This window comes from Heteronotia binoei, chromosome 21 (assembly GCF_032191835.1).
Source record: "Heteronotia binoei isolate CCM8104 ecotype False Entrance Well chromosome 21, APGP_CSIRO_Hbin_v1, whole genome shotgun sequence".
Lineage (NCBI taxonomy): Eukaryota > Metazoa > Chordata > Lepidosauria > Squamata > Gekkonidae > Heteronotia > Heteronotia binoei.
In genome coordinates, this window is record NC_083243.1 from 2,554,360 (window position 1) to 2,576,539 (window position 22,180).

Sequence of the window (22,180 nt, forward strand, 5' to 3'; positions counted from 1 at the left end):
GGCCTTGGGCGCCTGCGCAGTCAGTCTCGCGGAGAGCGGGAGCTGCGTCGGTGTGTGGCGGACGGGCCCGATGGCAGAGAGCGCGCGGCAGGTAGGCGAGGAAGAGAGACCCTCCCTCGGGAAGGGGGCGAAAGGAGCGGGCCGCGGTGAGAGCACCCCTCCCCCTTCCCCGCGAGGGATTCCTGCGGCCCCGCCCCCTCCCCGTCCCTCCGGGGCGCATGCGCGGCGGCCTCGCCTCGTGCCCGTGGGGGGAGGGGTGCGGCAGGAAGGGAGAGGGGAGGGCACCTCCGGGGGCATCCAGTCCGCCCCCTGCACGAATTCACAGGAGCCTCATTGCTGTTAGGTGATCATCCAGGCTCTGTTTCAAAACCTGCAAGGAAGGAGAGCCCACCACCTCCCAAGGAGGAAGCGTGTTCCACTGAGGAACCCCTCTAACAGTCATAGAATCCTAGAGTTGGAAGGGACCTCCAGAGTCATCTAGTCCAACCCCCTGCACAATGCAGGGAACTCACAAACACCTCCCCCTAAATTCACAGGATCCTCATTGCTGTCAGATGGCCATCTAGCCTCTGTTGAAAAACCTCCAAGGAAGGAGAGCCCACCACCTCCCAAGGAGGAAGCCTGTTCCACTGAGGAACTGCTCTAACAGTCATAGAATCCTAGAGTTGGAAGGGACCTCCAGGGTCATCTGGCCCAACCCCCTGCACAATGCAGAAAACCCACAAACACCTCCCCCTAAATTCACAGGATCTTCATTGCTGTCAGGTGGCCATCTAGCCTCTGTTTAGAAACCTCCAAGGAAGGAGAGCCCGCCACCTCCTGAAGAATCCTAGAATCCTAGAGTTCGAAGGGACCTCCAGGGTCATCTAGTCCAGCTCCCTGCACAATGCAGAAAACCCACAATTACCTCCCCCTAAATTCACTGTTGTCAGATGGCCATCTAGCCTCTGCTTAAAAACCTCCAAGGAAGGAGAGCCCACCACCTCCCGAGACAGCCTGTTCCTCTGAGGAACTGCTCTAGCAGTCATAGAACCATAGAATCCTAGTGTTGAAAGGGACCCCCAGGGTAATCTAGTCCAACCCCCTGCACAATGCAGAAAACCCACAAACACCTCCCCCTAAATTCACAGAATCCTCATTGCTGTCAGATGGCCATCTAGCCTCTGTTTAGAGACCCCCAAGGAAGGAGAGCCCACCACCTCCTGAAGAATCTAGAATCCTAGAGTTGGAAGGGACCTCCAGGGTCATCAAGTCCAGCTCCCTGCACAATGCAGAAAACCCACAATTACCTCCCCCTAAATTCACTGTTGTCAGATGGCCATCTAGCCTCTGCTTAAAAACCTCCAAGGAAGGAGAGCCCACCACCTCCTGAAGAATCTAGAATCCTAGAGTTGGAAGGGACCTCCAGGGTCATCGAGTCCAGCCCCCTGCACAATGCAGAAAACCCACAATTACCTCCCCCTAAATTCACAGGATCTGCATTGCTGTCAGATGGCCATCTAGCCTCTGCTTAAAAACCTCCAAGGAAGGAGAGCCCACCACCTCCTGAAGTTTCATAGAATCATAGAGTTGGAAGGGACCTCCAGGGTCATCTAGTCCAGCTCCCTGCACAATGCAGAAAACCCACAATTACCTCCCCCTAAATTCACTGTTGTCAGATGGCCATCTAGCCTCTGCTTAAAAACATCCAAGGAAGGAGAGCCCACCACCTCCTGAAGTTTCATAGAATCATAGAGTTGGAAGGGACCTCCAGGGTCATCTAGTCCAGCCCCCTGCACAATGCAGAAAACTCACACACATACAAATGCCCCCAGTGACCCCTGCTCCATGCTCAGAAGGTGGCAAAAAGAGATGTCTGAAGAATATACATATAGATCCAGTGTAGAGCAGGATGAGTGTTAGTCTGCCTGCAGCAGTGGTAGGAAAAAGCAAGAACCCTGGAGCAAACTGAACACTAACAACAGTTAAGGCGGGGAGGAGTTTTTATTCAGATCAGTGACTCATGAAGGTGTTATCAGTGTCCGCATGGCAATCCTCCAAGCCTCCTATCCAAGCTGCGTGGCCTGGAGTGCCTGGTGCTAAATGAGAACTGAACCATAGCCAGTATCTCAGAAACATAGTTGAATGGTGGAAAAAATAGGTTGTGGTCATCTCTGGGGATAAGCTCAGCGGGCAGGCTAGGGAGGGGTCACTTTACTCATTGAAGAGTATAGACACAAATAACCTAATGAGGGCAATGAACTCCCCAGCAGATACCTTATTGGTGGAAGTACTGTAGCCTGTGAGTTATTTAAAAGTGGGAGGGTCCTCTCACTTGCCTGATCAAACCCTTGAGGCTGATTTCAAGTTGCAGAAGGAAACAAAGGGGAAAAAGGGAGAAGGAAACCCAGATAAAATGCATTCCCTTGGTTAAGGAAGTTACAGACGAATCTAAAAGAATGCCCTTATGTTAAATAACCCAAGACAATGAAATGATAAAAAGCAAAAAGGCTTCTTCTAAAAGAATGGAACATCTGCCCTGAAGAAGAGAGTACAGTGCATGGTGAAAGAATTTGAGGAGCAGAGAGCTGAAAGGATCAAGACAACAAACATTTATTTAAATATATCTGGAGTGGGGAAAAAGCCAGAGAAGGAGTTGGACCTTGAGATAACCAAGGAATAAAAGAATTGTTAAAGGAAGACAGGGAGATAGCAGAGAAGCAATTCCCCCTCACCTCCTCTTTCTTTCTTTCTTTCTTTCTTTCTTTCTTTCTTTCTTTCTTTCTTTCTTTCTTTCTTTCTTTCTTTCTTTCTTTCTTTCTTTCTTTCTTTCTTTCTTTCTTTCTTTCTTTCTTTCTTTCTTTCTTTCCTTCCTCCCTCCCTCCCTCCCTCCCTCCCTCCCTCCCTCCCTCCCTCTCTGGAAAGTGAATCCATGCTCCAGCCACTATTTCTAGGAAAGGAGTCTGAAAAATTCAGTCTGATGGAGGTGTCAAGATATGAAGTTCTAGACCTGTTGGGGAAACTTAAAAAAAAAGTTTCCAGATCCTGATGGCATACACCTGAGAGTTCTTAGGGAGCTCAAATGTGACATGGTTGAGCTACAGACCTATATATTCCTTCAGGTATCTGAAGAAGTGAGCAGTGACTCATAAAAGCTCATACCCTACCACAAATGTTGTTAGTCTTAAAGGTGCTACTGAACTCTTGCCCTTTTCTGCTGCTGCAGACAGACTAATACGACTCCCCTTCTTCATCTATGAGCTGTATATGTAACTTGTCACTATAATCAACTGCTATACCAGGAGACTGAAGAGTAGTGAAAGTTACACTGATCTTTGAAAATGAGTCCAGAAGGAAACCAGGAAATTTCAGGCCAGTCTGTCTCAGGCAAATTAGTAGATACGACAATTTAATACAGAATTATTAGCGGAACAAGGCCTGTTGACAGAAGATCAGCAGGAGTTCTGCAGAGCAAGAGTCCTGCCTCACCAACCTTTTGGAGTTGCCAGTAGGCCTTTCAGAAGGCCACTGGCAAGGTACCTCACCAAGAGAGCCAGTTTGGTGTAGTGGTTAAGTGTGCGGACTCTTATCTGGGAGAACCGGGTCTGATTCCCCACTCCTCCACTTGCAGCTGCTGGCATGGCCTTGGGTCAGCCATAGCTCTGGCAGAGGTTGTCCTTGAAAGGGCAGCTGCTGGGAGAGCCCTCTCCAGCCCCACCCACCTTGCAGGGTGTCTGTTGGGGGGGAGGAAGGGAAAGGAGATTGTGAGCTGCTCTGAGACTCTTCGGAGTGGAGGGTGGGATATAAATCCAATATCATCATCATCTTCTTCTTCAAAGACTTCTGAGTAAGAAATCATGTGATAAGAGACTAGGTCCTCTTATGGATTATAAACTGGTTAAACGACAGGAAGTAAATATTAGGAATGAATGGACAGTTCTTTGAGTTGAGGGGAGTAAGCAGTGCAGTCTCACAAGGATTGTTTTGAGTGCTGGTGCTATTTGATTCTTAAATTATCTGGAACTGTAGGGGAGCAGTTCCCTACAGTTCACAGAGGATCAGGAAAGGGACGGTGGCTCAGTGGTAGATTATCTGCTTGGGAAGCAGAAGGTCCCAGGTTCAATCCCTGGCATCTCCAAAAAAGGGTCCAGGCAAATAGGTGTGAAAAACCTCAGCTTGAGACCCTGGAGAGCCGCTGCCAGTCTGAGAAGACAATACTGACTTTGATGGACCAAAGGTCTGATTCAGTATAAGGCAGCTTCATATGTTCATATGTTTGAAGCATCTTGAGATTTTCAGTTTAGGAGAGAGATGACTGCGTGGGGGAATAGGTTTTAAAATTATGCATGGGGTAGAGAGTGGACAAAGAACTTTTTCTCCCTCTCCCCAAATATTAGAACTCAAGGACATCTAGCGATGCTGATGAGCAGTAGATTCAGGACAAAAGGAAATACTTCTTTGAACAACAATCAAATAGATTGTGGAATTTCCTGCTGGAGGATGTACTGATGGCCACAGGAATAGACAGCTTTAAAAGGGGTTTGGACAGAGAACATAAGACACAAGAGAAGTCATGTTGGATCAGGCCAGTGGCGCATCTAGTCCAACACTCCGTGTCACACAGTGGCCAAAAAAACAAGTGCCATCAGGAGGTCCACGAGTGGGGCCAGGACACTAGAAGTCCTTACACTGTCCCCCTGCCCCAAGCACCAAGAATAGATCACTGCCCCAGACAGAGAGTTCCATCTTTACCTGTGGTTAATATCCACTGATAGACCTTTGCTCCATATGTTTATCCAGTCCCCTCTTGAAGCAGTCTATGCTTGTAGCTGCCACCACCTCCTGTGGCAGTGAATTCCATGTGTTAATCTCTCTTTGAATGAAGAAGGACTTCCTTTTATCCGTTCTAACCCGACTGCTCAGCCATTTCATTGAATGTCCACGCATTCTTGTATTGTGAGAAAAGGATAGCTCTGTCAGTGACTATTAGCCAGGGTGACTAAAGGGAACCTCTGCATTCAGAGGAAGGTAATGTCTGAACACCAGTACCAGGAGGCAACATCAGGGAAAGCCTCAGCCTCTCTGCCCTGTTGTTGACCCTCTAGTGTAACTGGTTGGCCTCTGCGTGAGATAGGAGGCTGGACTAGATGGAACCTCCCTGGTCTGACCCAGCAGGACTCTTCTGATGTTCTTATGAAGGCCTCGGCCTCTCTGCCCTGTTGTTGGCTCTCCAAAGGAACTGGTTGGCCACTGTGGGAGACAGGAGGCTGGACTAGATGGACCCGCCCTGGTCTGACCCAGCAGGGCTCTTCTGATGTTCTTATGAAGGCCTCGGCTTCTCTGCCCTGTTGTTGGCCCTGCAGAGGAACTGGTTGGCCATTGTGTGAGACAGGAGGCTGGACTAGATGGACCCGCCCTGGTCTGACCCAGCAGGGCTCTTCTGATGTTCTTCTCAGGGGAAGGCCTCGGCCTCTCTGCCCTGTGGTTGGCTCTACAGAGGAACTGGCTGGCCCCTGTGTGAGACAGGAGGCTGGACTAGATGGACCCTCCCTGGTCTGACCCAGCAGGGCTCTTCTGATGTTCTTATGAAGGCCTCGGCATCTCTGCCCTGTTGTTGGCCTTCCAGAGGAACTGTGTAAGACAGGATGCTGGCGTTTTTAATGAAATGGCTTGCCTTGCCTGAGAACCACCTTTTCATCTCTGCAGAAATTGTGAAACCAGTGTTTTTTCTTTTTGTTTTGAAAGCATTGTTTGGGCTGTGTTTCCTGTGCTGGCAAATACGGGTGACTTTGCTGTCTCAATTATAGGGGTGTTTGAATTGATCTTGAATCTTGATTATAAGTTAGTGGCTTCAGAAGGCAGTGTGGGAGGGTTGACACTCTGTTGCCTAGGCTTCACGAAAATGATGTAGACCAAGCTTTCCTGGAGCCTTTGGTCCTGTGGAGCTGGGGATCATCACAGGAATTATGCCTGACCCTTAGGGGTGGGGTGGAGTGGGCCTTGCAACACTCCCTAATTGCAGGTTGCGAGAAGCCCATTGCCTTCTCTTCTGTGTCGTAGTTTGCTATAAAAGCTGCCTTGGCTTTGAAGATTTGGGGTTTAGAGGACCTTTCCACCTGGAAAGATCAGTCCAGAAAGTTGGATTGCCACCCCCCCCCCCCAAGGTGAGTATTGGGAGCATTTGGGCTGCTTTAGCTAGTGGGATTCTAGCAGGGGTGGGTAAAAGGATCTACTTCTGTCTTGCAATCCTTGGTGGTTGATAGGAATTATCCGCTCTTTGCTGACTTGTGTTCAAAGTTATTTAGAGTTACAGGGAGCTGAGTTTTATGTGGAAAAATTGGAAAAATACTGGTCCCCCCCGCTTCCCGGCTGTTCTTTTCCTTTTCAATGGAAATTTTTGGAGAATTCATAAGACATATATAAACACACACATCTTTTGGAATATCTTTCCCCCAAACACAAAATGAGTTGTATGAAATAATATTTACTTCTTATTTTGATGTAAATATTTTTGGCAACGATATGCTATAGTGGGTTTGATATTACAGTAATGTTAAAATAATTTAACTGAATTCCCAAATATGCTGCTGGTCTGTTGTGTCCAGTGTTCCCTCTAAGCCGAGATAGCGTGAGCTAGCTCACAGATTTTTAGTCTCCAGCTTACATATTTTTGTCTTACCTCAGAGCATGCTAATTTATGCAGTAGCCCACAACTTTAATGCCAGTAGCTCACAACTTTAAATATCAGTAGCTTACAAAGTAGAATTTTTGCTCACAAGAATCTGCAGCTTAGAGGGAACGTTGGTTGTGTCTGGATGAGATTGTTTCTGTCCAAATAAAGCATTTTCATTTTCTGTACTGCAAAACTGGTTTCCTGATACAGTAGAAGATGAAGATGTTGGATTTATATTCCGCCCTCCACTCTGAAGAGTCTCAGAGCGGCTCACAGTCTCCTTTACCTTCCTTCCCAACAACAGACACCCTGTGAGGTGGGTGGGGCTGGAGAGGGCTCTCACAGCAGCTGCCCTTTCAAGGACAACCTCTACCAGAGCTATGGCTGACCCAAGGCCATTCCAGCAGGTGCAAGTGGAGGAGGAGTGGGGAATGAAACCCGGTTCTCCCAGATAAGAGAGCTATGGCTGACCCAAGGCCATGCTAGCAGGTGCAAGTGGAGGAGTGGGGAATCAAACCCGGTTCTCCCAGATAAGAGAGCTCTGGCTGACCCAAGGCCATTCCAGCAGCTGCAAGTGGAGGAGTGGGGAATCAAACCCGGTTCTCCCAGATAAGAGAGCTCTGGCTGACCCAAGGCCATTCCAGCAGGTGCAAGTGGAGGAGTGGGGAATCAAACCTGCTTCTCCCAGATTAGAGAGCTCTGGCTGACCCAAGGCCATTTCAGCAGGTGCAAGTGGAGGAGGGGGGAATCAAACCCGGTTCTCCCAGATAAGAGAGCTCTGGCTGACCCAAGGCCATTCCAGCAGGTGCAAGTGGAGGAGTGGGGAATCAAACCCGGTTCTCCCAGATAAGAGAGCTCTGGCTGACCCAAAGCCATTCCAGCAGCTGCAAGTGGAGGAGTGGGGAATCAAACCCGGTTCTCCCAGATAAGAGAGCTCTGGCTGACCCAAGGCCATTCCAGCAACTGCAAGTGGAGGAGGGGGGAATCAAACCCGGTTCTCCCAGATAAGAATCTGTGCACTTAACCACTACACCAAACTGGCTCTCCAGTAACCATCTGGTGTGGTGTGGTGGTTAGAGTGTTGGGCTGGGATTTGGGCTCTACTTTGCCATGGAAGCTGGTTGTGTGACTTCACACACTACAGGTCTACCCTACCTCACAAGGTTGTTGTGGGTATAAAATGGAAGAGTGGAGAACAGTTTGCCCCTTTTCTTGGATGGCCCAAATGGGGATTCCTCCGTGGGGTGGGAACTCACAAATACCTCCTCCCCCCCCAATCCCAGTGACCCTACTCTATGCCCAGAAGATGGTAAAAAAAATCTCCAGGATCCAGGAAGATTTGGGAGGGACGGTGGCTCAGTGGTAGAGCACCTGCTTGGTAAGCAGAAGGTCCCAGGTTCAATCCCCGGCATCTCCAACTCAAAAGGGTCCAGGCAAATAGGTGTGAAAAACCTCAGCTGCCTATACCATCACTATACCAACTGACAGGCATAGCATCAAATAATAATGTTACTGTCAGACGTAATACTGTCAGACCTAATATTGTCAGATTTAGTAATGTTTTTAACTAAGTATTGATTGGTTTTAAGATTAATCTAACGTTTTATTAATGTATTGTTTATTTTGGATGTTGTTAGCCGCCCTGAGCCTGCTTGGCGGGGGAGGGCGGGATACAAATAAAATTTTACTTACTTACTCAGCTTGGGACCCTGGAGAGCCACTGCCAGTCTGAGTAGACAAGACTGACTTTGATGGACCCAGGGTCTGATTCAGTAGAAGGCGGCTTCATAGGTTCATGTATATATATATCCCTTGCCAAACTGGGCTGGAGAAAAATTGCTTCCCGGCCCCAGAGTGGCGACCAGCATTTCCCTGGGCATCTTAGAAAGGGCCACAAGAACTAAGCCCCGATGCAGCCCTTCCTGCCCCCTCCTTCTCATGCTCTGCCTAAGTCCACAGGATCAGCATGGCTATCAGATGGCATCCAGCTTCTGTTTGGAAACCTCCAGAGCAGAGTGGGACGAGCCCCAAGAACCCTGGGAGGCACAGAACGCTAACGTTTGCCTGCTGAGTTTTGAACATTAAAAACCTTTTTTAAGATGTGGACTCTAAACTGTTTCTGATCTTTGTCGAGAACCCCTTTGCTAAGACCTGCGTTGTTCTCTTGGCATCACATATGTGCCTTCCCTGGGGGCACAATTAAATCTGTTCATTGTGAGATCTGACTCATGTTTTTATTCCACCCTGCCTCCAAGGATCTCAGGGCAGTGTAGCTGGCTCTCCTTGCTTCCATTTTACTTTCACCAAAGTCGGGGTAGGGTGAGAGAGGGGAGCTAGCCAGTGAGCTTTATGACCGAGTGAAGATTTGAATCCAGGTCTCCGTTGTCCTCATGAATTAGAGCAGGTTAGTTGCAGGACAGGTAGATGGTTTTAGACGTATGGTATTTGGTCTTATATTTGGACCTGCCACAGTTCCGCAGGGCCTGTAAAACCGAATTATTTAAACTCACTTTTAAGGGTTGAAAAAGGAAAAAGCCCCCTGTGCAAGCACCAGTCGTTTCCAACTCTGGGGTGACGTTGCTTTCACAACGTTTTCATGGCAGACTTTTTACGGGGTGGTTTGTCATTGCCCTCCCCAGTCTTTTACACTTTCCCCCCAGCAAGCTGGGTCCTCATTTGACCGACCTCGGAAGGATGGAAGGCTGAGTCAACCTTGGGCCGGCTACCTGAACCAGCTTCTGCCGGAATCGAACTCAGGTCGGGAGCAGAGAGTTCAGACCGCAGTACTGCAGTTCTGCTGCTTTACCACTCTGCGCCACGGGGCCGCTTTAACGGTTGCAGGGAGGTAGCTGTTACTCCGCGGCACCGACAATCCCACTGAATTTTATAATTGAAACAAGAACATCAGAGAAATTAGAAATGCGCATCTTGTTTCTTGGATCGTAAATTGCACGAATGCTTTTAATTATGTATTTTGTTTTTAATGTTCACGTGGTTTAATTTGTTGTTGTTAGCCGCCCTGAGCCCATTGGGGGAGGGCAGGATATAAATTTGATAAAACAAAGCAAAGAAACCAAACTGTTCACACCCGCTGTAATGTGCAAGGAAACCTGCAGCAAGTCCCTTTCAGCCTATGTTGTTGTTGTTCCTCTTTGGAGACCCTCCTGGGAGATCCAGTTTGCTGTAGAGGTTAAGAGTGGCAGACTCTAATCTGGAGAACCGGGGTTGATTCCCCACTCCTCCACCTGCAGCTGCTGGGTGATCGTGGGTCAGTCACAGTTCTCGCAGAGCTGTCCTCTCAAGAGCAGTTCTCAAAAGATCTCTCTCAGCCCCACCTGCCTCACAGGGTGTCTGTGGTGGGAAGAGGAAAGGAGGGTGAGTGTAAGTGTCAAGCAAGCAGATTTCAAAGTAACCAGTCCTTGAGTTGAAACGAAGTATGGTTTATTGATAACCCATATGCTTTTAGTGAGCTAGGTATTGGAACTGATACACAGTAACAGTGGAGAGCATACTTAAAGATGGCACATCAAAGGTTCTCTAAACAAAGCCACAATTTCTAAACAATGCTGTATTCATGTGTGAATCTTCACAAGGTAACTTTCTTATCTCTCCTGTGGTTTCTTTTCCTGGGACCAGGCTTGAGAACCTGTCCCTGGAGGCCCTAATCTTCAAAGAGCAAATTCCTGCATTTGTTAGTAAAAGTGAGTGAGGAGGCAACGGCTATTTTCTACTTTGATGTGCCCAGCTTAGTTCGGGGTTAGTAACATTTATAGAGCATTGCAGTTACATTCAGTTAACATTATGCTATTAGAGGAAATTAGGGTTTGTAGAATCTTTCGGGATCAAGTGCCGTGTTCTACTGGAGAAAGTTTTCCTTCCAGACGTTTCGTTCTCAGCTGCGGAGAACATCCTCAGTGGCGTTCTCCGCAGCTGAGAATGAAACGCCTGGAAGGAAAACTTTCTCCAGTAGAACACGGCACTTGATCCCGAAAGATTCTACAAACCCTAATGATGTTACCAGCCGTGAAAACCTGAAATCTATTAGAGGAAAGTTTAACATTGCTTGACAGTAAGGTACTCTTGAGTGAAGGGTGGGCTATAGATCCAGTTTCTTCTTCTCTTTCTCTTCTTTGTCCTCCTCTGCCTGCTGCTCAGACGTGGTCAGGTGCCCTTGGTTTGGGAATCCTGTCCCAGCACTCGGTGATTCTCTTCTCCTCCCACAGGCTGTTTTCTAACCGCACGAGAGCAGCTTCAGTCGCTATGCAGAGTGAGGATCACCAGGAGGACGAGAGCGGCGTGAAAAGCGAGAGCATGGGCAAGGCCACCGAAGCCAAGAGCGAGCAGATGGCGGACTTCAGCACAGAAATCATGAGCGTCACGGAGATGGAGCAGTCCCCCGACAACTCTCCTGGGATCCCTCCCCAGGAAGAGAAACCCCAAGACAGCGAAATGGCAGAGACGGAGGCTGCAAAGTCTCCTGATCCTGAGCCTTCGTTCCCTCCTGAGTTTGAGAAGTTCTGGAAGGTTGTGGAGACAAACCCGCAGGATTTCACAGGCTGGGTCTATCTGCTGCAGTACGTAGAACAGGAGGTGAGTGGCTGTGGGTTTCTCTCTCTAGTGCTTAACGCCGGGAGCTACTGCGTTGGTGTGTTAAGCTCTACCTTTGTCATTCTCTCCCTTTCTTGCCACAGGGAAGACTATCCCCATTTTTTAAAGACCCTCCCCCCCTCCCAAATTTAAAATAAAGAATGTTAAATTTTGATTAAAGTTACCTCCTACTTGTCATCTGCTCAGATGGCACTTCAGGGGGGGGGGGGTTTGAACCACGAAAGGAAGAAGTGTTGTCATAAGAACATAAGAGAAGCCATGTTGGATCAGGCCAATGGCCCATCCAGTCCAACACTCTGTGTCACATAGTGGCCAAAATATATACACACACACTGTGGCTAATAGCCACTGATGGACCTCTGCGCCATATTTTTATCTAACCCCCTCTTGAAGGTGGCTATGCTTGTGGCCGCCACCACCTCCTGTGGCAGTGAATTCCACATGTTAATCACCCTTTGGGTGAAGAAGTACTTCCTTTTATCCATTTTAACCTGTCTGCTCAGCAATTTCATCGAATGCCCACGAGTTCTTGTATTGTGAGAAAGGGAGAAAAGGACTTCTTTCTCTACTTTCTCCATCCCAGGCATCATCTTGTAAACTTCGGAAGCCAGCATTGGGAAGACCTCTCATCTTGGGGTATCCTTGCTGGTCTAAATTGTCATGCTCAAAGTGCGATAAGAAGGCTGTTTTCCACAGCTGGTCAGTCCCAGATGGCTGCTAATTCAAAGGTTGCCTGTGGCCACAGGAACGGTCAGGAACTGTAGTTGCTACTGAGAACAGAGCTGTTATGGTTCTTTCTAGTCTGTCTTTCTTCCATTCCCATCCATTCAACTTTTTTCAGGATGCCTGGGCTGTAGGAAGGGGTTGGAGAGGGAGAATGGGAGCTGCGCGGACCAGATTTTATTTGGGGACGGGGGTTGCCAGTGTTATGGGTTATCAGGGCTCTTTTTGTAGCAGGAACTCTTTTGCATACTAGGCCACACATCCCTGATGTAGCTAATCATCCTGGAGCTTACAGGGCTCTTTGTACAGGGCCTTCTGTAAGCTCTTAGAGGATTGGCTACATCAGGGATGAGTGGGCTAATATGCAAAGGAGTTCCTGCTACAAAAAAAGCCCCGTGGGTTATGAAGCTTGAAATACTGCCGATTGATCTGCGGTCCACGCAGTATTAAAGAAACACTGTTCTCACATTCTCCTGACAACTTCAGGGTAGGCTAGTAGATCTCCTACAGACACAGAAGCACAAGATTTCTCTGGCATGTATTTCTTTTCCACTTTCTTTTGGTTGGTGAGTTCCAGTAGCTGTCCATATCATCACAGAGAGTTGGCAACAGGCAGCTAAAGTAGATTTTAAGAGCTACAATGACTTTAGAATTTTGTGTTTTACATTTAGCATCTTGATATAGTGTGAAATCGGATTAAAAACAATTTATACTTACTGTTCCTTTTTGGGGAGATGATTCATTATTTAGCCAGTGTTTTGAAAATGTTAATTTGTCATTTTTTAAAATCCTCATTAGTGCAAGTGGCAAGTGGAAAACCCTGATTTTGCGTGCTCTTGGACTAAAATATTTTAAAGAAGGTTTTGTGTTTGGGGCTTGCTTTTTTTTTTTTTAAACTGAAGGAGAGCCAACATATTGTAGTAGTTAGTGTTAGCCTGTGATCTGGAAGACTGTTAAGGAATTCTGGTGCTCAAGAAACTGCTTTAGACCCCCCAGACCTCACAGACTTCTGTGGCTGGATTGGACTGGTGAGAGACTGAATCACCCCAAAGCAGGAGACAAACAGGATAGTCGCTTCACACTAATGCCTATTTATTAAACCTTAGTCCTTGAACACCATAGCAGAAAACATGACGTCATAACCTCAATACATAATATACCAAAAAAAAAGGACCAATATCTAAGATAGTGTGCATTGAGAAGGAACATTCCTTTCTGTAAAATCAAGTCCCCACTGAATCACAGGTGGGTTATTGATATGCAGCTCCGAATAAATAACAAACACCTTAATGTGGCCGAGTGCAAAGTAATGCACATTGGGGCCAGGAATCCCAGCTACGAATACAAGCTGATGGGGTGTGAACTGGCAGAGACTGACCAAGAGAGAGATCTTGGGGTCTTCAGCTGTATTTTCAGTTGATGGTTTTTTGTGAGGTCTGCAGAAAAGACGAAAGTCTGGTTGTCCCTGCCAGAGAACCATGTCCTGGTCAGGCCGACTTGCTCTGGGACTTTCTTCAGACCTGCAGGCTTGTAACGTCAGCCTTGTTTGTTACCTGTTGAGCTGCATGCATCTGCCTCAGCATTAGCTCTCCCACTGCAGCTGGAGAGGTGGGGCTGCATTTTCTTCTCTTATCTGTTCTTCTGGTATTTGTTTTAACTGGTGGCCCAGTTATTATTATTATTTTTTTTAGCATTCTTGTGTGGAGAATGCTAATTAAACTTTCTGAATTTCTGACTGCAAGCCATCTGTTGGCCCAAATCTGGATGGAAGAGATGAAGTGAAACGTACCGAAGAGATCACAACGCAGAAGAAGACGACTGCAGATTTATACCCCGCCCTTCTCTCTGAAGCAGAGACTCAGAGCGCCTTACAATCTCCTATATCTTCTCCCCACACAGCAGGCACCGTGTGAGGTGGGTGGGGCTGAGAGGACTCTCACAGCAGCTGCCCTTTCAAGGACAACCTCTGCCAGAGCTATGGCTGACCCACGGCCATTCCAGCAGGTGCAAGTGGAGGAGTGGGGAATCAAACCCGGTTCTCCCCCTGGTTCTCTGGCCTTGGGTCAGCCAGAGCTCTCTTATCTGGGAGAACAGGGTTTGATTCCCCACTCCTTCACTTGCACCTGCTGGAATGGCCTTGGGTCAGCCAGAGCTCTCTTATCTGGGAGAACCGGGTTTGATTTCCCACTCCTCCACTTGCACCTGCTGGAATGGCCTTGGGTCACCCAGAGCTCTCTTATCTGGGAGAACCAGGTTTGATTCCCCACTCCTCCACCTGCAGCTGCTGGAATGGCCTTGGGTCAGCCAGAGCTCTCTTATCTGGGAGAACCAGGTTTGATTCCCCACTCCTCCACTTGCAGCTGCTTGAATGGCCTTGGGTCAGCCAGAGCTCTCTTATCTGGGAGAACCGGGTTTGATTCCCCCACTCCTCCACTTGCACCTGCTGGAATGGCCGTGGGTCAGCCAGAGCTCTCTTATCTGGGAGAACCGGGTTTGATTCCCCACTCCTCCACTTGCACCTGCTGGAATGGCCGTGGGTCAGCCAGAGCTCTCTTATCTGGGAGAACCAGGTTTGATTCCCCACTCCTCCACTTGCAGCTTCTTGAATGGCCTTGGGTCAGCCAGAGCTCTCTTATCTGGGAGAACCGGGTTTGATTCCCCCACTCCTCCACTTGCACCTGCTGGAATGGCCTTGGGTCAGCCAGAGCTCTCTTATCTGGGAGAATCGGGTTTGATTCCCCACTCCTCCACTTGCACCTGCTGGAATGGCCGTGGGTCAGCCAGAGCTCTCTTATCTGGGAGAACCAGGTTTGATTCCCCACTCCTCCACTTGCACCTGCTGGAAAGGCCTTGGGTCAGCCAGAGCTCTCTTATCTGGGAGAATCGGGTTTGATTCCCCCCACCTCCACTTGCACCTGCTGGAATGGCCGTGGGTCAGCCAGAGCTCTCTTATCTGGGAGAACCAGGTTTGATTCCCCACTCCTCCACTTGCAGCTGCTTGAATGGCCTTGGGTCAGCCAGAGCTCTCTTATCTGGGAGAACCGGGTTTGATTCCCCACTCCTCCACTTGCAGCTGCTGGAATGGCCTTGGGTCAGCCAGAGCTCTCTTATCTGGGAGAACCGGGTTTGATTCCCCACTCCTCCACTTGCACCTGCTGGAATGGCCTCGGGTCAACCATAACTCTGGCAGGAGTTGTCCTTGAAAGGGCAGCTGCTGTGAGAGCCCTCTCAGCCCCACCACCTCACAGGGTGTCTGTTGTGGGAGGAGATGATATAGGAAATTATAAGCCTCTCTAATTCAGAGAGAAGGGCGGGGTATAAATCTGCAATCTTCTTCTTCTTACCTCTAGACAGAGTCCAAGGTAGGGCAAAGCATCAGCTGGCTTTTCTTCAGAGAGCTCTTTGCAAAGTTCAAACTCACTGAAATTGGACTGTCTTTTTCTCCCAGAACCACCTGCTAGCTGCCAGGAAAGCCTTTGACAGTTTTTTCACCCACTACCCGTATTGTTACGGCTATTGGAAAAAATACGCGGACCTTGAAAAGCGGCACAGCAACATGAAGCAGTCGGATGAGGTATGTAGCGGCGGACGTTTCCTCTTGGGTCCTTTAAGGCAAAAGGCGACCAGCCCACTCCTGATAATTCCTGCCAGCTTTTGGCCAGCCGTACAGGGCTTTCTGTTTGCGCTTGTCCCTCCTCGTGGCGTTTGGAGCTAATATCTTCTCTCTTTGTTGGCAGGTGCGTTAACCCTCTACCACAAAGTTTGTCAAGCTTTGCAGTGCAAGCGTCTGCATTACACTGCATTACAGCTTAACAAGTAGGGCAGGGCTTTTTCTGTCACGTTATCTACATTTTTTATTATTTCTCAAAATTCATAACGCTGTGGTTGGTTTGCTGGTCACAATTGCCTACGTCTTATTGCATTTTTGGTCAGACGCTGTCATTGGTGCTCTAAAGGGTCTGTGCCCTATGGTCTGTACCCCAAAGCCCGCCCACACAGCCTGGTCAGACGCAGGGACCCCGCTGCGCTTTGAAGATCAAGACTCCGCACGTGGAGATCACAACATTGCCATGTTCTAGCCAACCTCCACCCAAATGGTAATGGTAGATTATTTAAAACAAAATTCCAGTACATTTAGTATTTCTTAAGGTTCTCCGGATAACGCAGTGTTGCCGCTCTCTTAGGACCCCAAGTGGCGACTCCAAGGACAGCTTGTCGGTGTTTTCTTTGTAGGTGTATCGGAGAGGGCTCCAGGCCATACCTCTTAGTGTCGATCTCTGGATCCATTACATAAATTTCCTCAAGGAGACTCTGGACTCTGGTGACCCTGAAACTGTTGGGACCATTCGGGGGTAAGTAAGTGGATGCCACATGAGCTCCGTTGGATGGAATGCTGTGGAGAGCTCGATTCAAGTCCGGTTGTATATTCGACCAACAAGGTTTCTTTGAAAAGTGTGTGTGGGGGGGTGTTCATCAGATACAAGTAGGAATGGAAGAAGAAGATATTGGATTTATACCCCACCCTTCTCTCTGATTCAGAGTCTCAGAGCGGCTTGCAGTCTCCTTTCCCTTCCTCCCCCACAACAGACACCCTGTGTGGTGGGTGGGGCTGAGAGAGCTCTCCCAGAAGCTGCCCTTTCAAAGTCAACTCCTACGAGAGCTATGGCTAACCCAGGGCCATTCCAGCAGCTGCAAGTGGAGGAGTGGGGAATCAAACCCGGTTCTCCCAGATAAGGATCCCCACACTTAACCACTAGGCGAGACTAGCTCTCTGAGTCTTTATATCCCAGCCTGAAGGGCGAGAAAGGTGTTGCAGAGAATGGAGTGGGGATGCAAAGGTACCAATGCAAAATGTAATCAGCTTGGTTAAAGCAGGGGAGACATGCTTGGGGGCAGAAAAGTAAAATCTGACGTGAGACAAGAACCCCATGTCCCTGTTAAGTCCAGGTGGGATGTATGTGTGGCCATCGTTCTGTTGAGGGTTCAGCACAGTCGCATGAAGAAGCGATTCTAGTTGAACAGGCTGCTTAAGTCGTCGTGGCCTGGATTCGCACCTCCGTTCTTTACTCTCACCAGCAGTGTTCTTACCTATTTCCCGCTTGACTTCTCTTCCTGTTTTGGGAAATGGAGAAACTGGTTAAGAACAATCAAGGGGGAAGAATATATATATACACACGCAATATGTGTGAAATGTTTAAACACATTCTGTACCTAGTAGTACATCACACCTCAGTGGAGATCTTTTTATGGCTTGCCTGTAGAAATGCCAGTCTTTTCAACAAAGAGGTGTCCAAATAGGACAGCCCTTATGGCCCTATATGGCCGAGGACCTGCCTACCTAAGGGACCGCCTCTCCCCATATGTGCCCCAGAGAGCACTGAGATCTAGCTCTCAGAACTTACTAACAATCCCTGGGCCAAGAGATGCTAGGTTGAAGGCTACTAGGGAGCAGGCCTTCTCGGTGATGGCCCCTCGTTGGTGGAACCACCTTCCGGAGATGGTGCGAGCCCTGCGGGACCTGAACCAGTTCCGCAGGGCTTGCAAAACATTTCTTTTCCAGCTTGCTTTCGAGATAGAACCCGATTAATCTGACGTGTGGACATCTAGCCATCTTGTGGATATTATGATTACAGTTTTTTAGCACCCATTTTATACATTTTATCTATTCTAAATAATTTATTATGCAATTGATATATTTAAAATTGTTTACATTGTTTTACATGAATCATGGGATCTCCATGTCTGTTAGCCGCCCTGAGCCCGCCTCGGCGGGGGAGGGCGGGATATAAAAATAAAGTTATTATTATTATTAATACTTCCTCTCACAAATGTTAATGAGAAAGATGTTTCGTATGTGCACTCTTCACTAGTTTGCGAGGAAGCGGCTCAGCTGTGAAAAATGTGTTTAGTCGATTCACGATCTGGGTTCAAACCAATTGTATTGTGCTTATCCTTGCTGGTTTCACATAGCTATCTTTTCCCACCTCAGTCATGAGAGAGGTTTTCTTAAATTATTGTGTTGCCAGTCATTGTGAAGGGACATCTGATAATAATAATACTTTTTACTTGTATCCCGCCCTCCCCGCAAGGGCAGGCTCAGGGCGGCTCACAGCATATGAATACAGTACAATAAAATTATAAAATTATACATAGTACTTACCTTTTCACTCTTTTGGAAATGGGAAAAACAGAGAATTGGTTGAAAAGCGACACCTTTTGCAGGCACTACAGTTGTTTTAAGGTTTTCAGACATACTTTTTGTCTGATATTTTGAATTGCCTTGGGGAGCAATTATAGCTGAAAATAGATCAGTAAATCTGCTAAATAGATGGTCTGTTCCACTATTAAATGAGAACCAAAATGGCTTTTTTAAAAAGTTCAAAATCTGTCCTTACTGGGGAACATTCTATGCTATCCATTGATCGATGTCTTCATCAGCTGAATTGTGCCAGCTTCAATTGCCTCTTGCATTGGTGAGGAAGACGGACGTGGCTCTACTCTGAAATGCAAAGACCGACTTGTTCTAGATCCAGTTTGGAAGGAAAAACTACCTTGGGGTGTTCTTATTTCTCCTCCCTTCCCCAAATAATACAGCATGGTGTAATTTCGCAGCATAATATGGCTTCTGAGGGAAAGGCTTGCAGCTCAGTGGTAGAGCATCCGCTTTGCATGCAGAGGATCACAGGTTGAATCCCCGGCATCTCCGGATGAAAGGATCAGTTTAGCAGGTGACATGAAAGACCCCTGCCTGAGACCCTAGAGAGCTGCTGCTGGTCTGAGTAGACTATTCTGGCTTTGATGGTCTGATTCAGTAGAACAAGGGTGACCAAACTTGCTTAATGTAAGAGCCACATGGAATAAACACCGGATGTTTGAGAGCTGAAAGACATGAACATCAGATGTTTGAAGGAAGGAAGGAAATAGCTAGATGGGGGAAGGTTGGTTGGAAGGAGAGATGGAAAGAAAGCAACTTTATCTTTAAATGCATTCTCCAAACCATTGGCCGGCTCGGCTTGACAAGTGATTTACAGAGACAAATGCCTTTTTCCAAGCTGGCCAAAGGGGCAGTGGGGGCTTTGAGAGCCACACCATATGTGTGAAAGAGCCACATGTGGCTCCCAAGCCACAGTTTGGCCACCTCTGCAGTAGAAGGTGGCTTCACGTGTTCTTTCAAATGTTATCATTCTTAAGGATAGTTTCAGAGGGTAGTTCTGTTGGTCTACAGAAGAACAGCTGGATTCTAGCCCTCTAGCACCTCGGAGACCAAAGAGATTTTTTTTTTTTTAGGGAGAGGGGATAGGCTTTCGAGAGTCACTTAATACCCCCGAAATCTTGTTGAGCCCTGACGTGCTGCTGGACTCGAATCTTGTCCCAGGAAAAACTGTGGTTCCTGCTTAAGCAGGTGTGAAATTTCTCAGTGGGTGTTGTAACTTTGCTGTGTCTTGCTTTGAGAGAGAGAAGAGGTTGCAAGAGATGCTTCTGGGTGGGGTTCTGCAACGATAAGCCATTTCTGTGATCACATCAATTATTGACGTCCCAGGACCTACGAGCATGCCGTGTTAGCTGCAGGAACAGATTTCCGCTCTGATAAACTCTGGGAGATGTATGTCAACTGGGAAAACGAACAAGGTAACCTGAAGGCAGTTACAGCCGTCTTTGAACGCATTCTAGGGATTCCAACTCAGCTTTACAGCCATCATTTCCAAAGGTAAGAGCCCCAAGACTACCATCATTCAACCAATGTTGCTGTTGTGTGTCAGTTTTCTAGTGAAAACTATGACCAGGTGCCTGCCTGCCTTCCTGCCTTCCTTCCTTCCTTCCTTCCTTCCTTCCTTCCTTCCTTCCTTCCTTCCTTCCTTCCTTCCTTCCTTCCTTCCTTCCTTCCTTCCTTCCTTCCTTCCTTCCTTCCTTCCTTCCTTCCTTCCTCCCTCCCTCCCTCCCTCCCTCCCTCCCTCTCTTTCTTTCTTTCTTCTCTTTCTTTCTTTCTTTCTTTCTTTCTTTCTTCTTTCTTTCTTCTCTCTCTTTCTCTCTTTCTCTCTTTCTCTCTTTCTCTCTTTCTCTCTTTCTCATCTTTCTCTCTTTCTCTCTTCTCTTCTCTCTCTCTTCTCTCTCTCTTTCTCTCTCTCTTTCTCTCTCTTTCTCTCTCTCTCTTTCTCTCTCTCTCTGTCTTTCTTTCTCTCTCTCTCTCTCTCTCTTTTTCTCTATCTCTCTCTCTTTCTCTCTCTCTCTCCCTCTCCTTCCTTCCTTCTCCCTCCCTCCCTTCCAAATGCAACTCCCCATGAAGAAGTTGTCCTCCTGAGAAAGACCTGAGAAATCACCACTCTGAAGCAGTCAGTGACAGATTAATAAAATGTGGTGATGAGCCCTTGCCAGTTACAGGCATTGTATGCTGTTACTCCATTTCCAGTCTCACAGGTCTGTCTGGATATTTAAATTTGGCCTTTCAATGGAAAGTGGCTCTACCCTGAATCCTGTTCCTTGAGCATCCTGGAAACTCCCCTTGTCTTCTTCAGGATTCCTCCAAGGGACTTGATCCTCCTGCAGCTTCTCTTGGGCAGCTGAGTCTGTCGTGAGACAGCTCTTGCATTTAGTTATTTCTGAAGTGAAGTTAAAATTTTTGCTGGGTTGTAATTCTTGTCAGGACTGTGACTCTTTTCTAAAACGAAACAAAGAGGCCTTGTACAGACTTGACAAACCATAGCACAATCACTGCTGTTCGCATGAGAAGTTTCTTTCGTTTTCTAGCCGCGGTTCCACCTTGGAGTAAGTGTTTAAACTCAGGCGCTTTCAGGGCCTGTGCAGAGGAGCTCTCAGGGGCTGACTGAAGGCTGTCGTGTTAAAACACATAATCTTCATAAGGATGCCTTAAATGCTTTCAGGTCGTCCGAGATTTAAACCTGGTGAATTCTGGCTGAGTTCTCGACTCAGTAGAGTGGGGCTGCCTTCAAGGCAGAGGCTGGTGCTGGCTCCCCGTCCACACTAAACTCTGAAAATGGAATGGGCAAATAGGTCCTCAGGGTCTTCTACTCCAGGCCAAAAGACTATAACTGTCCCATTTTGTCTTTGCGTATTGGCCTTATTTCTCACAAAACGTAAAAATGAGACGGTCTTTTTGATTCCTCTAAGAATCACGAGAATCCATGCAGAACGAGAGAAATGGATGGGAAATCAATTGTTTTCCGGTAGAAAAGGGGGAAATTGTAGCAGAATGCCGGATCTTAAAACAGCTGCTCCTTCCTGTTTGAGCTCACCAAGCATGTGTTCTGTTCATTGAAGCACGTCCAGACTGGTGCGGATGGTGTCTCCCGGATTCCTTAAGAGATCTCTGGCAAGCGTGCTGTGCTTATCGCAATATATTTCAGCAAGCAGCTACTACTAGCGTGACTGTCTCTTCTCTCCCCTTGCCTTGCGGCATTGCAGGTTCAAAGAGCATGTCCAGAACAACGTGCCCCGGGACATTCTGACCACTGAACAGTTCGTTCAGCTGCGAAGGGAATTGGCTTCTTCTGCCAACAGCCACCGTGGGGAGGACCCACCCCCCGGAGATGACCTCCCTTCTGGAACAGAAGATATAACAGACCCTGCTAAGGTACTCATGAGCTCCTCCCCTGTCTGGATCTCAGAAAATGACAGAGATGCAACAGATCTTCCTTTGCGACGAATGCTTCTTGAGATTATATTCCATAGACCAATGTTATCTGGAAACATAGGCGTGTCTGCACCGGCTTTCATGTGTTGAGCGTTTGCCAGCAGCTGCTTCTTGCTGTCTGACTGTAAAACTGCTCCCTGTTTTGTCCGTCACCAACATGGTCTCTATAATCCCCTGTGGTTTTTTTAAATGGGGGTCTCTCTGAAATTTCATTTGATGATGGCAGTTCAAGGTAGGAATTTCCTGAGGATTTCGATCAGGCTCAAAAGATGCTATAGAATCAGACAAGCATCTGATCTTTGGGAGTTCTCTTGGTAAAGTGTAAAAATTTAGATCCATAGAATCATTGAATCCTAGAGTTGGAAGGGACCTCCAGGGTCATCTAGTCCAACCCCCTTCACAATGCAGGAAACCCACAAATACCTCCCCCTAAATTCACAGGATATTCATTGCTGTCAGATGGCCATCTAGCCTTTGTCTAAAAACCTCCAAGGAAGGAGAGCCCACCACCTCCCAAGGAAGCCTGTTCCACTGAGAAACCGCTCCTC

At 47.7% G+C, this 22,180-nt stretch overlaps 1 protein-coding gene across 1 annotated transcript in view; it reads left to right on the forward strand.

The window, feature by feature from the left end:
• PRPF39 (pre-mRNA processing factor 39) overlaps positions 1-22,180 on the forward strand; it is a 61,065-nt gene continuing 38,885 nt past the window's right edge. The window contains exons 1-6 of the mRNA XM_060261998.1: positions 1-91; positions 10,876-11,242; positions 15,432-15,557; positions 16,217-16,335; positions 19,524-19,691; positions 21,404-21,572. Coding sequence (XP_060117981.1) covers positions 10,913-11,242; positions 15,432-15,557; positions 16,217-16,335; positions 19,524-19,691; positions 21,404-21,572 — 912 coding nt within the window. The 5' untranslated portion in view covers positions 1-91; positions 10,876-10,912. The remainder of the gene's footprint in view (positions 92-10,875; positions 11,243-15,431; positions 15,558-16,216; positions 16,336-19,523; positions 19,692-21,403; positions 21,573-22,180) is intronic.